The sequence below is a fragment of the Sus scrofa genome, chromosome X (assembly GCF_000003025.6).
Source record: "Sus scrofa isolate TJ Tabasco breed Duroc chromosome X, Sscrofa11.1, whole genome shotgun sequence".
In the NCBI taxonomy this organism is placed as follows: Eukaryota; Metazoa; Chordata; class Mammalia; order Artiodactyla; family Suidae; genus Sus; species Sus scrofa.
In genome coordinates this window covers 6,207,411-6,220,595 of record NC_010461.5, presented here as the reverse complement: position 1 = coordinate 6,220,595, position 13,185 = coordinate 6,207,411, and the positions used below count along the sequence as shown (strand labels likewise).

The window sequence follows — 13,185 nt, the reverse complement described above, 5'->3', positions numbered from 1 at the left end:
ACGGCACAGGCCCACCTTGTGGGCAGCAAAATTACAGGCAAGACGCTCTCTCGGGACAGAAGAAAGAGGTGGTCCGTGGGATGGAAAGCCCTTTCACGGACCTGGGGAATGCTCTGGGGAATACTGCAGGAAAAAAGTTCTCTTTATTATAGTTGATGTACAGTGTTCTGTCAATTTCTGCTGTACAGCAAAGCGACTCAGTTATGCATATATATATATATATATATATATACATTCTTTTTCTCATATCATCTTCCATCATGTTCCATCACAAGTGATTGTATATAGTTCCCTGTGCTGTACCGGAAACCGTTCTGTAGATATGTTCATTTGCGGCATATTTTAGATTCCACGTAGCAGTGATACTATATGGTATTTGTCTTTCTGTCTGACTTACTTCACTTGGTATAAGAACCTCTAGTTCCATCCATGCTGCTGCAAATGGCATTACTTTGCTTTTCTTTATGGCTGAGTAGTATTCCATTGTGTACATGTAGCACATCTTAATCCATTCATCTGTTGATGGACATTTGGGTTGCTTCCATGTTTCGGCTATTGGGAACAGTGCTGCAATGAACATACAGGTGCATGTATCTTTTTTAAGGAAAGTTTTGTCTGGATATGCACCCAAGAGTGGGACTGCTGGGTCATATGGTAGTTCTCTACTTAGTTTTCTGAGGTACTTCTATACTGTTTTCCATAGTGGTTGTACCAATTTACATTCCCACCAATGTAAGTTTCCCTTTCCAGCATTTTTTATTTGCAGACTTATTAATGACGGCCATTCTGACTGGTGTGAAGTGGTAGGTGCCTCCCTGTAGTTTTGATTTGCATTTCTCTAATATTCAGTGATGTTGAGCATTTTTTCATGTGTGTGTCAGCCATCCACATGTCTTCTTTGGAGAAATGTCTATTCAGGTCTTCTGCCCATTTTTCACTTGGGTTGTTTGTTTCTTTGCTGTTGATTTGTAGTTGTTTGTATATTCTGGAGATGAAGCCCTTGTCCATTGCATCGTGTGCAACTATTTTCTCCCATTCTGTAGGTTGTCTTTTTTTTTTTTTTTTTTAATGATTTCCTTTGCTGTGCAGAACATTGTAAGTTTGATTAGTTCCCACTGGTTTGAATGTTACATTTTGCTGAAAGACTTTCTTTTTTTTTTGTTGTTGTTGTTGTTGTTGTTGCTATTTCTTGGGCCGCTCCCGCGGCATATGGAGGTTCCCAGGCTAGGGGTTGAATCGGAGCTGTAGCCACCGGTCTACGCCAGAGCCACAGCAATGCAGGATCCGAGCCGCATCTGCAACCTACACCACAGCTCACGGCAACGCCCAATCGTTAACCCACTGAGCAAGGGCAGGGAATGAACCCGCAACCTCATGGTTCCTAGTCGGATTCGTTAACCACTGCGCCACGACGGGAAATCCTGAAAGACTTTCTAAATGAATTCTTAGGATAAACCCATTAGAGGAACTTTGCTGACAATCAATTATCTTGGGTGTATCCCCTGAAAAACAGAAGGCAAAGCTTTCTGCAAGACAGATATTCGGCCAGCACACGAGTATCTGATGCTCTAGGCCTCTGACCTTATCACTACATCCTTTTTGACAACCAAAGGAGGAATGGTTTTGGCTTTGTGCCAGACACGGTGGAAATTCACCAGACTGGCTTTGATCTGCACAGTCTACAGCGCAGACGTCTGGCCCGGAGAAGACACACACAGATCAAAACAGGCAGACTGTGCTGCCAGGGGCTGGGGAAAGTGGGCGTGACAGTGTGTTCTTCATGGGGGAGGGGTTTCCCGGCGGGATGACAGGAACATCCTGGAACCAGACTGTGGTGAATGGTACACATGCCTACTCCCCACCCCGCCCGGGGCTGGGATGCCCACATGCTGGTCCTGGCGTCATGTCCGTTTCCCCGGGGCGGGGGGGGGGGCGATATGTTCCAGGATACGCTCCCCAACCTCCCCATCTTGAGTGGAGTTACATGAAAGCCACATCAGTAACAAAATGATGGGCAGCCTCAGGTGTATCAGACGAGGTCCCCAAGCCCTGGGGACAGCCATGGCAGAGGTGGGCGCCCTGTGCAGGGCAGAAAGGTGTACACCAGCACCTGCTGGGTGGGCCTTGAGCAGGGGTGCTGAAGTACCAGGTGGACTAAGAGAAGCTGGCATCCATGCATCTGCCACGGGCCTCGCCAGTAAGGGCCCTTCCTCAGTCTGCTCCCCGCAGGGCTGCATCCCTGGCATAGAGCACCCCCTGGGCACTGAGATGGGCTGTGCTGTCTTGGGGGGGGGGGCCCTTCGGCCAGTCCTCAGGTTGAGATCATCACCAGGCACCACCCATCCCGAGAGGCCCCCTGACGCCCTCGTACGCATCCCCTCGGGGACAGCTGACACAGCAGTAAAGGCTCACCCTACATATGGCGTGATGCCCCAGAATGGAGCAGCTGGTTCCTGGGAAGACAGGCGGGAACTACCCACTTGTATGATTGTCTTCTCACGGGCTGTCCCTCCTGCGGTGTGTCCACCTCTGTCTTAGGTTAAGAGGCCGCATCTAACCACAGCTCTGAGTCTCAGGGGACGTGAACTGTCATGTGGGAGGATGGGAACCTGGATGCCGAGACCCCGGGCTGCCCTGTGGGGCCTGGTGCGGCTCCAACACACAGACACAGTCGGGTCAAGAGCAGCAGCTGCACATTGTACAGGAAGGGCTTACCAGCCCGGGCTGACACCACTCCTTGGGCCCTTGGCCCGAGTCTGGGCATCTGGATTTTCCAGAGGGTTTCCACCATCCCTGACTGGGAAGAATGGCTTCCACGCCTCGACTGTCTGTGCAAACAATGTGGTTTATGCTGCGCCCCCCGCTCCTCCCAGGGGTAGAGAACTTGCGGGCCTGCTGGGCACAGGGTGCCAAGGGGGCAGGCCCGCAGAGCCACCCTGGGCACCAGGCTCTGCTGAGTTTCCTGGTGGAGGACGGTTTGCACGCGCCCCTAGAGCTTGTTCCTGGGGCCGTCAGCAAGTCCTGTGTGATTCCACCAGGAGGCGATGCCTGGAAGCTCTGGGTCTCTCCCGGGTGACTCTGCCCTCTGCGGGTTTTGCTTTGCATCTTGTTGTCAGAAGAAGTCTGAGCTGTGTGTTCACCTGTACGCTGAGCCCTCCTCCTGGGAAGAGCTGAAGCCGGGCGAGGTCCCCCGGCCCCCATACCATGTCCTGGGGCTGCGGCCAGAAGGAGCCCAGGTGGGGTCAGGGCGCGGGGGGGTGGGGGTGGGGCTGCAGTGTTTGCAAACTTGGTACCCGAGTGCTGCAAACCTTAAGAGCCACGCTTCCTGTGAGACGGGTTTTCTCACTACAGCAAGGGGACACTTCCCAGGACTCAGATGACTACTTCTGAATTAGCAAAAAACAAAAATACATCTCCGTTTTAAAGCTACGCACCAGAATGAAACGGAAACTGCTGTTTGGCCTCTCCGGTGTGGGCATCCCAGATTATTGTTGTCTGCGCTCCGCAAAAAAACAAAGAAAAGAAAACAACGTTAGTAACTTTTCTTGGGGAGTGTTTTCTCCAGAAAAATGTATCCTACAAGCAAACGCAGGGAGCCCCTCTCTTCTCTCAACCCAGCACTACCCAATAAATAGCACGCAGGCCACACAGGAAGTTGAAACTTTTCTAGTAATCTCACACACACACACACACACACACACACACAGGAAAAAAAAGGTAGAACTAATTTTAACGGTTGTTTCTTTCAGTCCAATGTGGCCAAAATATTAACATTTCAACATGACATCAACACAGGACTATCAGTGCGATACTGGACATTCTTTTTGTCCGTGTCTTTAGAATTCATGGTGTGTTTGGCGCTTGAGAATCCAGACGGTCACATTTATAAACCTGGCCACACGTGGTGGGGGTTACTGCCCTGGACCCAGCAGCCCTGAGACTCAGAAAAGGACCAATCCTGGTGGGAATCCGCCCAACCATGAAACTGTGTGGATGCAGATCTAAACACGCTTTCGTAACCCATCCAAAAGAAAAGCTGCAGAAATGGGTACTTCTGAAAAGTCCCATGACCTGGGGGCATGGGATACAGTGGGTTACACTGGGGTGTGGCACTGATTGACTGGTGCACTTATAAAGACGAAAAAAAAAAAAGATCTCCGCCCTGGGGGCATGGGGGGGGCAGGGGGACAAAGCAAATCACAGACGCTTAAGAAGCTCCTGCTGGAAGGCCCTTAGGGAAGCAGCCAGGGGGAGCTCAGTGAAAAGCATTACAACTCAGTCTTTTTTTTTTTTTTTTAAATGGCCACTCCTGCAGCAGAGGGAAGGTGCAGGGCCAGGAACTGAATCTGAGCAGCAGTGGCGACCCACGCGGCACGCTTTAACTCCCTGAGCCTGGCTGGGGAACCGAACCCACATCTCCTTAGTGACCCGAGAAGCTGTGGTCAGATTCTCAACCCGCTGTGCCACGGAAGGAACTCCCAGAATTGAGTGTTAATCAGCAGGAATTTTCCACTGCACTGGAACCTTTACTCGCCCCCGCGCCCCCACCCCGGCAAAGATCTGCCAAGCAAAGGACATATAAACTCTTCCACAATTCTGATACAGTTTCACATGCTACATCCGTATCTGTTTCAATTTGCTGATGTTATACATTGACTATCCACTGGATAAGAGCTCCCCTAGTGGCTCAGTGGGTTAAGAAGCTGACTAGTATCCATGAGGATGCAGGTTCGATCCCTGGCCTTGCTCAGCGGGTTAAGGCTCTGGCGTTGCCATGAGCTGTGGTGTAGGTCGCAGGTGCAGCTCGAAGCCTGCGTTGTTGTGGCTGCGGTGTAGGCTGGCAGGTGTACCTCCGATTTGACCGCTAGCCTGGGAACTTCCATATGCCATAGGAGCAGCCCGAAAAGATTTAAAAAAAAAAAAGCAAAGAATATACTCCAGCCAAAAAAGCGTTCGTGATACGAAAGCTCTTCAGAATTTGAAACACACTTTAGCCACTTTGGGCTAAGCATGCACTGAAGGTCAAAGCCAGCATCTCTACATTACATTTCCTCCCTGAGAATATACTGCTTTTGAAACCTGACTATTACGCGCTGGCTGACTACTAATCACGGCAGACAGTGTCTGCTGCAGAGACGGCTAGGACCCCGAGTGTGCAGTTCACGAACTGTCTCGTGCACTGCCTGGTGGGGTCAAAAGATAATCAGGCAGCAGATCCAAAACGGATATAAAAACAGCCCCCGGGGTGGGGGCAGGGAGGAGCCGAGGATGCAAAGAACTCTTTGGAGTGTGTGGAGGTTCAAGGGCAGGAGTTCCTGGCCATGGGGCGGGAGTTCCAACCCTTTCCCGACTCTATACCAAGGTGTCCCCAAGGCCAAGTGGTGAGGCTCTCGAGGGCTCCATGCTCCTGTCCGTGAAAAAGGACAGAGCCCTCCAGGGAGTCCCTCTCACCTTGGGAGCATCACAGGGGCCAACGCAGGCAGTAGTTATCACCTGCACAAATCTTTAAAATAGTTCAGTCAGCAGCATGGATGACCAGCCTTCCAGAAGACCAAGTTCCATGTGTGTGTGTGTGTGTGTGTGTGTGTGAGTGTGATGTCTGAACTGTAATGTCGCTGGGAAAATTCAGTGGTAGCTGTAGGAGAACCTTTAGCGCATCAACCACAGAAGCTCAGCTTTCTCATGTGAGACATGAGGTTGCCAAGGTTGAACAAAAGGTTTGCTAGCATCAATGAGAGAGAGAGAGAGAGAGAGAGAAAGAGAGAGAGAGAGATGAAGAATGATAATTCACTGCCCTAGTCGGTGACCCTACTGTCGTGCAGGGGCAGCAAACCTTTCCTGTCAAGGCCCAGAGAGAGAATATTTCAGGCTTTGAGGACCACACGGTGTCTGTTATAACTCGTCCGTCCGCTGTTGTAGCAGGAAAGCTGCCACGGACTATTTGGAGCCAATGGGTGGGGCTGCAGGCCAAGAAAACGTTATTTACAAAAACAGCTGATGGGCCAGATTTGACCTGCGGGCCAGGGCTTATCAAACGCAACGATGACTATTCCGAGAGCGTGACAATGCTTACAGGTCACCTCTATCATGTTCTAAGCATTTTTAGAACCTGAATGGACAGACAGTAGTGACTTTACAATCATCCGGAAGTCATTATGCAAATGCGAAGCCTTCTGGAGACCAGGCCAGAGCACTGCACGCAGGCATGGTTTCTAGCTGTAGAGCCATACACTGATGTGAGAACGGGGCTGTTTTTTCCTTCTTCACTTCTTTCTTTCCTTCTGTCTTTTTAGGGCCGAACCCACGGCACATGGAGGTTCCCAGGCTAGGGGTCCAATCGGAGCTTTGGCTGGCGGCGTAACCCACAGCCACAGCCACGCCGGATCTGAGCTGCATCTGCGACCTACACCACAGCTCAGGGCAACGCTGGATCCTTAACCCACGGAGTGAGGCCAGGGATCGAACCTGGGTCCTCATGGATGCTACTCAGATTTGTTTCTGCTGAGCCACGATGGGAACTCCTCCTTCTTCGGTTCTTGATAACGCTTCTTTTCCAAAGCTGTTTGGAATGACTTAGAATTCCTGCCGAGTTTTGGGGGCGGCATAACCATTCACGCAGGGGCTCTAGGGGTCATGATTCCATTTCTGTCCCGACAGCTAAGGAGACAGAAACCCAGACAGGGTAGGGGGGGTGCTGGAATTAGCGGAGTCAGAGCCAGGATGGCATCTACACCTGCGGACCTTTCACCCAGTGTCCCTTCACCCCATAAGGGCTCCCAGATGCGCCTGGGTGATCACAGCCACTCAGACTTACTGCCGTCACACCCACCAGGCAACCTGGTCTGGGCACAGAGTGGATTCTAGGTCTGCTCCGCAGGCTGCCATGAGCACGCGCCCTCGTACGCGCGTCTGCCTTCCTTCCTCCTGCTCTCAGGGACCCTGCGGTCTAGAGACAGAAGCAACGATTCTCGAGGGAGGGGAACAAGCCTGGTGAGCAAAACTGCTGCTCAGAGTTTACGCAGAGGGCACGCTACACCAGTGGGCTCCTTGAAGCAGTGGATAAATGCAATCTGGGGATTGCTTCTTTCTCCCACTGAATACGAACCTCCAAACACATGGGGGGAAGCTTTGCAGGAAGGTCTGTGGCTACAGTGCATGAGAGATGACGGGAGGTCGGACAAAACCCACACAAACAAACAACCCCGAGACAAGTCCTTCAGATTTCTTCCGGGGAGGCAGCAGAAGTCTCGGAATTCAAAGAAACCCTGAAGTTATCGGACATTAAACCTAAAGGAGCATCTGCGGAGCACAGAGACGTCTTTCACGCAAACACTCACTTTGTCGACGCCAGCACTCAAAATGTAATTCCCCTTCTTGTTCCACTTCAAGGCAAAGATGGGGCCTTTATGTTGGCCTAAGGTGCTGGCCAGGTTACCTGGTATGTAAAAAAACAAAGCACAGCAAGCATGGTGACCTCCAAGTCCCGGGCTGCTCCCTGGATGATGACAAACCACAGCACCTCTCGGCCGATCCCCGAGCGGGGGGAGGCAGAACTTACCATCTTCCGTCCATATCCTGGCAAAACCGTCATAGGAACCTGTAGCCAACAGTGTCCCATCACTCTGCGGGCCAGAGAGAAACACACAGCAACAACGACAGCTTAGTGGGGGCAGCTCTGAAAAGGGAGCCTCTCACGTAGGCGGGGCCCGGACCCGTCTGACGTCAGTCACCAGTTTCCGGGGAAGGGCCTCGCCAGGTACGGCAGGTGTGCCGGCCGACCTCAGCCGCCGCTGCCCTTCCGTGAGCACCGAGGACAGAACGGGCTCCCCGGTAAGAGCATCAAGGAGAGGAGGGGGCGAGGAAAGCACATCGCAACCCCTCCCCACCTACGACATCCATAGCAACACCTACGAGAAGGTATCGTGAGGCTTTTGGAGACTGAGATGAGCTTTTAAAGACTTTTGCAGAGAGGGAGGACTGGACTCTGTGACGAAGTGACAGAATAGGCAGGAAGAGGTCATTAAAGAGCGACAAAGCCGCAAGGAGCCGAAGGCTGCGTGTGTCTCTGATACACACGCGCGAGACCCCAGGGCTGGAGGATCAGGACAGGCTCCCCGACAGGACCTCCAGATTCCTCCCGAGCACCCAGCTAGGGGCCGCCCAGGGCGAAGAAACAGAGGCCGGCCCCCGGGGTGGGGGACCGAGCACATGGCCCCCTCCTGGCGTCCGTGTAGCCCGTTCCATCCCGCAGCCCTCCCGTGGCTGCGGGCGGGCTTTGCAGACGTGAAGTGAGCGTCCGGGGCGGGGGAGGCGGCTTACGTTCCAGTCCAGCGAGGTCACGTCTTTGTTGCTGGGGACGTCGTGGCCGCCCTCTCGTATGCAGTGCCTCAACACTAGCTGGGTGGAGCCCCCGTTGCTGTTTTCGTTGAGGTTCCATATCCTCGCGGTGGAATCTCCGGATCTGCGCAAGGAACACACGCAGCCCTTGGCGTCTTAACTCCCCCCTCCCCCCCCCCGCCCCGCAGCGCGTCCCTTCCCGGTCCCGGCTCAGCAATTTGAAAGGTCCCCGAGCTGCTCCCCAACCCGCGGGAAGTGGCGGAGGGACGGCTTCTCCGCAGTCAGCGGCACCGGAGCCCAGGCCCCGGGCTGCACGCGGCGGGCAGAGGCCACACGCACGGGAGCAGAGGAGCGCGCGTCCCCTCCGGCCGCCCAGGCGCCCTGACCCCGGGCAGCCCCGCCGGCCGGCCTTACCCGGAAGCCAGGAGGTCACTGACGGGGTTCCAGGCACAAATGAACACCTCAGACTCGTGGCCCCGAAGGACCGTGGCTTTGTTGGGTGGAATCTCCACGTCCCCATCGATTTCCATTGGCTTTGAATGATTATCTGTCTCGGGAAACAGAGACGCGTGGCTGACGGACACCAGAGAAACCCACCCGCGGGGCCCCTGAGTTCTAGAAACGACTTCTTTGGCTGCGCCAGGTCACGTCACTTCTGATGATGACAACTAAATCATGGCTTTTATGTAATTTAGCAAATATGCTACCTTTCTTTACACTCTCCAAATTTAACAGAAGAACACAAACCAGTATTTCTTCTTTATAACTAGGGCCAGGCTCATATCTACCAACAACCAGAACGAGACTGGACAAAGCTGACCACAGCCAGCTGGCTCTTGAGTGGAGGCGCCTTCTCGATAGGACAAGACTTTTTATCTGGAGGGTGGTGGACACGAGCCATGATAAATGCCACCTGGGAGAGGCTCACCCTGCAAAGTGGCTGTTTTCCCCCAAGTGGCACAAGAAAAAAATTTCTTTTTTTTTTCCTTTGGACTTTTTAGGGCTGCACCCACAGCATATGGAGGTGCCCAGGCCTAGGGGTCCAATCGGAGCTGTATCCGCCGGCCTACACCACAGCCACAGCAACGCAGGATCCGAGCCAGGTCTTCGACCTATACCACAGCGCATGACAGCACTGGATCTTTAACCCACTGAGTGAGGCCAGGGATTGAACCTGCAACCTCACGGCTCCTAGTCGATTTGTTTTTGCTGCGCCACAACGGGAACTCCCAAGAAAAAAAATCCCTGAACGTCAGGATGAAGTTTTATGTCAGACTGCATTCTGGCCACGACCTGCCTTGCGGCAAATTGGGAGCAAGGACCAGGCGGGACCAGGTTTCCAGAACAAAGTAAAAGTCAAAACCACCAAATGATGTGTGTGTGGTGGGGGGCGGGGGCGGCAGTCAGCCCGCGGATGAAAAGTAACCCCCAGGGATCCCTGAAACGGAGGCTCTCAGTCTGTGAGCCGCCAGTGCACTTTAAGGCGTTGCACCTGCCGCCTGGTAGCCACACGCCATAGGAGTTTCCTAAGATCGAAAAGACACAGGTGCAATTTGGAAGCCTGCAAAATTCCTGTCCTGGCAGACAAACGCAGTTCTCGAAGCTCCCCAATTCAAGTTACTTTCTGGGGTGAAAGACTAAGAAAACAAGGACATGTATCTTCCCGTTTTCTTTATTTTTGGAATCCTGAGTGATGTAGTCCATGGGAGTGGACAGCCCATACACGACCTGTGCTTCCAGACACCTGTTCTGTTCTTCTCCTTTCTCTGCCCCATCGCTTTGGACCTTGATAACAGTGACTACGGGCCCTGCTGGTGGGAGGTCTTTTCATTCAACACTCGACAGATGGCCTCTAAGCCATCCTGCTGTAACATAATCCGCATCGCAGCCCGCCCCGGCTTCGGCTTCCTGCTCAACGCTGTAGCCGCCCCTCTACCCTACCAGAGAGGCCTGGAAGAACGCCTTCCCTGGGCCCATGGATGATGACCCAGGCGGCACGGCTGCTCGGAGAGCGATGACTTTCAAACAAGGCAGAACACACATGCATGCATAACACATGGGCTCACACCGCAGACACACACACACAAACTCTTTGCACGTATACTCCCGAGCACTTTGGGAGTTTAAAAGCAGTTTACCGTGTCTGGGTAAACACGGTAGCCTCTCCTTTATTTGCCGCATACTTTTGGGCACTAAGCAAACGGGGACCCTCTGGCAGGCCCCAAAGAAGCACCTGCTGTCTGAGCCCGGGGCCCTCTCAGAGACCATGAGCTCTGAGTGTCACATCACATCTGACTGCCAGGCTGGAGGATGCGGCGGGGCCTCCACCGACAATCCTTTCCTTTCCGGCCCATCATCACAAGGAAGAAAACTGCCTTTCACGCTACATGAGCTCTCAGGACACCTCTCCTGAAGCTGAGCGAACGTGGGTAAAAAACACATGTCTAAGGATGTCGATGCCAAACCCTCCTGGCGGCAGAGGAGGCAAACCCTGGACACCCACCCCAGCAACCGCGCAGGAGGCGGGGCCTCGAAGCAGCGCGGACCTGTCTGGACGGAGAACAGAGGGAAGCCACGAGAGCGAGGCTCCGGAGCCGGCACTCACTTATCGCGTGCGCTCCGTTCTCCTCGCCGTTCACCGTGGCCTCGCCGTTCTTTGGTGGATTCTGCTGGGAAACAGCCGCCGCGGCTGCCGGGGCCGCCGGTGCCGCCGTGGCTGCTGCCGCTGCCGCCGCTGCCGCCGCCGCTGCGCTGGCCTGCTGCTGTGCCAGCTTCTCCCGGAAGGCCTGCTGCCGCGTCTGCACCACGTCGGGCATCACCGCGTCGATCAGGGACAGGGACTCTATGGGGCGGCCGTCGAACACCGTGCCGTCCTGGGGACCGAGCCCGGCACAGCGTCAGCTCCTGCACAGGGCTCCCGGCCGGGCTCCGCCCTCCCACCCGACAGGTGCGGCCGGGGACGGGATGAGAGCGACTCGGAGCTGCCTCGGGGGATGCTGCCCCCGGTCGGGAGTCCCGAGGATCCCAAGCCAGCTGCCGGGATCCCAGGTGGGCAGCGCGGTGGGAGCGGCGAGGGTGAGCACCCACGGAGGACCGGGTGTAATCGCTGCCCCCAGGTGGGGCCCGAAGTTTGGGTCAACACCAACCACTGCTGTAGGGGCCCGGGAACCCTTCCACTCAACTTCACCAGGAGAGGGCCACCCTGAGGCAGGGGTTCTCAAAAGGGGGTGTGTGTGGGGGTAATTCTACCCCTCTGGGGACATGTGGCAAGGTCTGGAAACATTTGGGGTTGTCACACCTGGGCTTCTAGGGATGCTGCTCCCCATCCCACAGAGCTCAGGACAGCCGGGACAGAGAAGGATCTGGCCCCCAAGTGTCGAGACTGCCCTGCCCAAGGCAAGAAAGCCTGCCTGGGGCCCGTGATAAGTGTGGCGCCACTCCCCTTTCATGTGACAGAGGTCTCTCTTTGGACACCTCAGGCCCAGGAGAGTTCCCTGCCCCTCGCAGGGTTGGATTCCTGACACACCTGCCCCCCGTAATAAACACGCTGCCACCTGAAGGGACTCCCTGGGCTCAGGGAGCAGACCCACACGTATGCACTATCCTCCCAACAGCACGGCTGAGCTCCCATTCCTGTTTTTGGAACTTCCTTTGAATCTCTGGTTTCTATCAACAAGGAAAACGGGACAGGGTTCTCTCCTTAGAAAAGACGCCAAATGTTAGAGTCACATGAAACTTGGTGCCTCTCGGTCGCGTCTGCTGGATGGGCAAACATGTTTTCGCCCGACTCCCCATAAGTTAGGAAGACCTGAGGACCTGAGGTTCAGCTGTGTGGTGTCGCAGTGAAACATCGCCCCAGCTGACCACTAGTTACTCTATAAAATGTGAAATAATGAAACAATATAAAACAACAGAGAACATGGGAAAAAGACAGTCACCTCACCCCCTGGCTACGGCCATGGAGGGGCCAGTGCTGACCGGCTGGTCAGCCAGCTTCTATGTCACCCCCGTCTTCACATACTCACACCCCACGTGGACGACGATTTTGTAAAAGGTAGTGACTGCCCAGAGTCACAGAGCATCTCCCAGCTTCCACTTTAAAAGCAAGCTGCCTCGTTTTTCACGGCTGGAAACGTACGTGACAAATGTGATACTCTTTCTTTCTCTTTTTTTTTTTTTGGTCTTTTTGCCTTTTCTAGGGCCGCTCCCACGGCGTATGGAGGTTCCCAGGCTAGGGGTCCAATCAGACCGTAGCCGCCGGCCTACGCCGCAGCCACAGCAACACGGGATCCGAGCCGCATCTGTGACCTACACCACAGCTCACGGCAACGCCGGATCCTTAACCCACTGAGCAAGGCCAGAGATTGAACCCGCAACCTCATGGTTTCTAGTCAGATTCGTTAACCAGTGAGCCAGGACGGGAACTTCGACGCTCTTTCATCCTTCTTGGGACATGTGGGATTTTGAACTGCCAAGGGCGGGTAGGTATGGGGGCTTCTCAAATGGACGCCATGGAAACCGGGGGCAGGGAAATCCAACTGCAGCAGCATCATACAATCTGAGAGCTGGGGGGACCTCTGGGGTCTTGTACCGCCAGCCCCACGCTGATGTGTTTTGTAGACAGACCCTAGAGGGGCCTCAAGTTGCCGGTGGAAGATCGCGGGCATCCCATGTGAGAAAAGGAAAGAGGAGACTGCCTGTTGTCAGGCAAGAAAGAGCAAAGGGTAGGAAGACACTCGGGTGTTTTCAGAGAGGCGGGGCTGTGGGCGATGGCAGAGGAATCCACGTGACAGAACCCAAGCTATGGGACTTCTGCTTAAAAGCTAAGCGGAAAGTGGACTTAAACGC

At 54.3% G+C, this 13,185-nt stretch overlaps 1 protein-coding gene across 8 annotated transcripts in view; it reads right to left on the bottom strand.

Annotated features, from left to right (window-relative positions):
- The window catches only part of TBL1X (transducin beta like 1X-linked), a 244,520-nt gene that overhangs the window by 18,248 nt on the left and 213,087 nt on the right, over window positions 1-13,185 (bottom strand). For all 8 annotated transcript variants that reach the window (XR_002340726.1, XR_002340725.1, XR_002340728.1 and 5 more), the window contains 6 exons: window positions 10,943-11,210; window positions 8,752-8,884; window positions 8,320-8,461; window positions 7,559-7,622; window positions 7,338-7,435; window positions 3,435-3,495 (listed from right to left, as the gene is read on the bottom strand). Coding sequence is in view for 4 of the 8 variants with exons in the window: in XM_021080268.1 (XP_020935927.1) it covers window positions 3,435-3,495; window positions 7,338-7,435; window positions 7,559-7,622; window positions 8,320-8,461; window positions 8,752-8,884; window positions 10,943-11,210 (766 nt within the window). In the remaining 4 variants the exon portion in view is untranslated. The remainder of the gene's footprint in view (window positions 1-3,434; window positions 3,496-7,337; window positions 7,436-7,558; window positions 7,623-8,319; window positions 8,462-8,751; window positions 8,885-10,942; window positions 11,211-13,185) is intronic.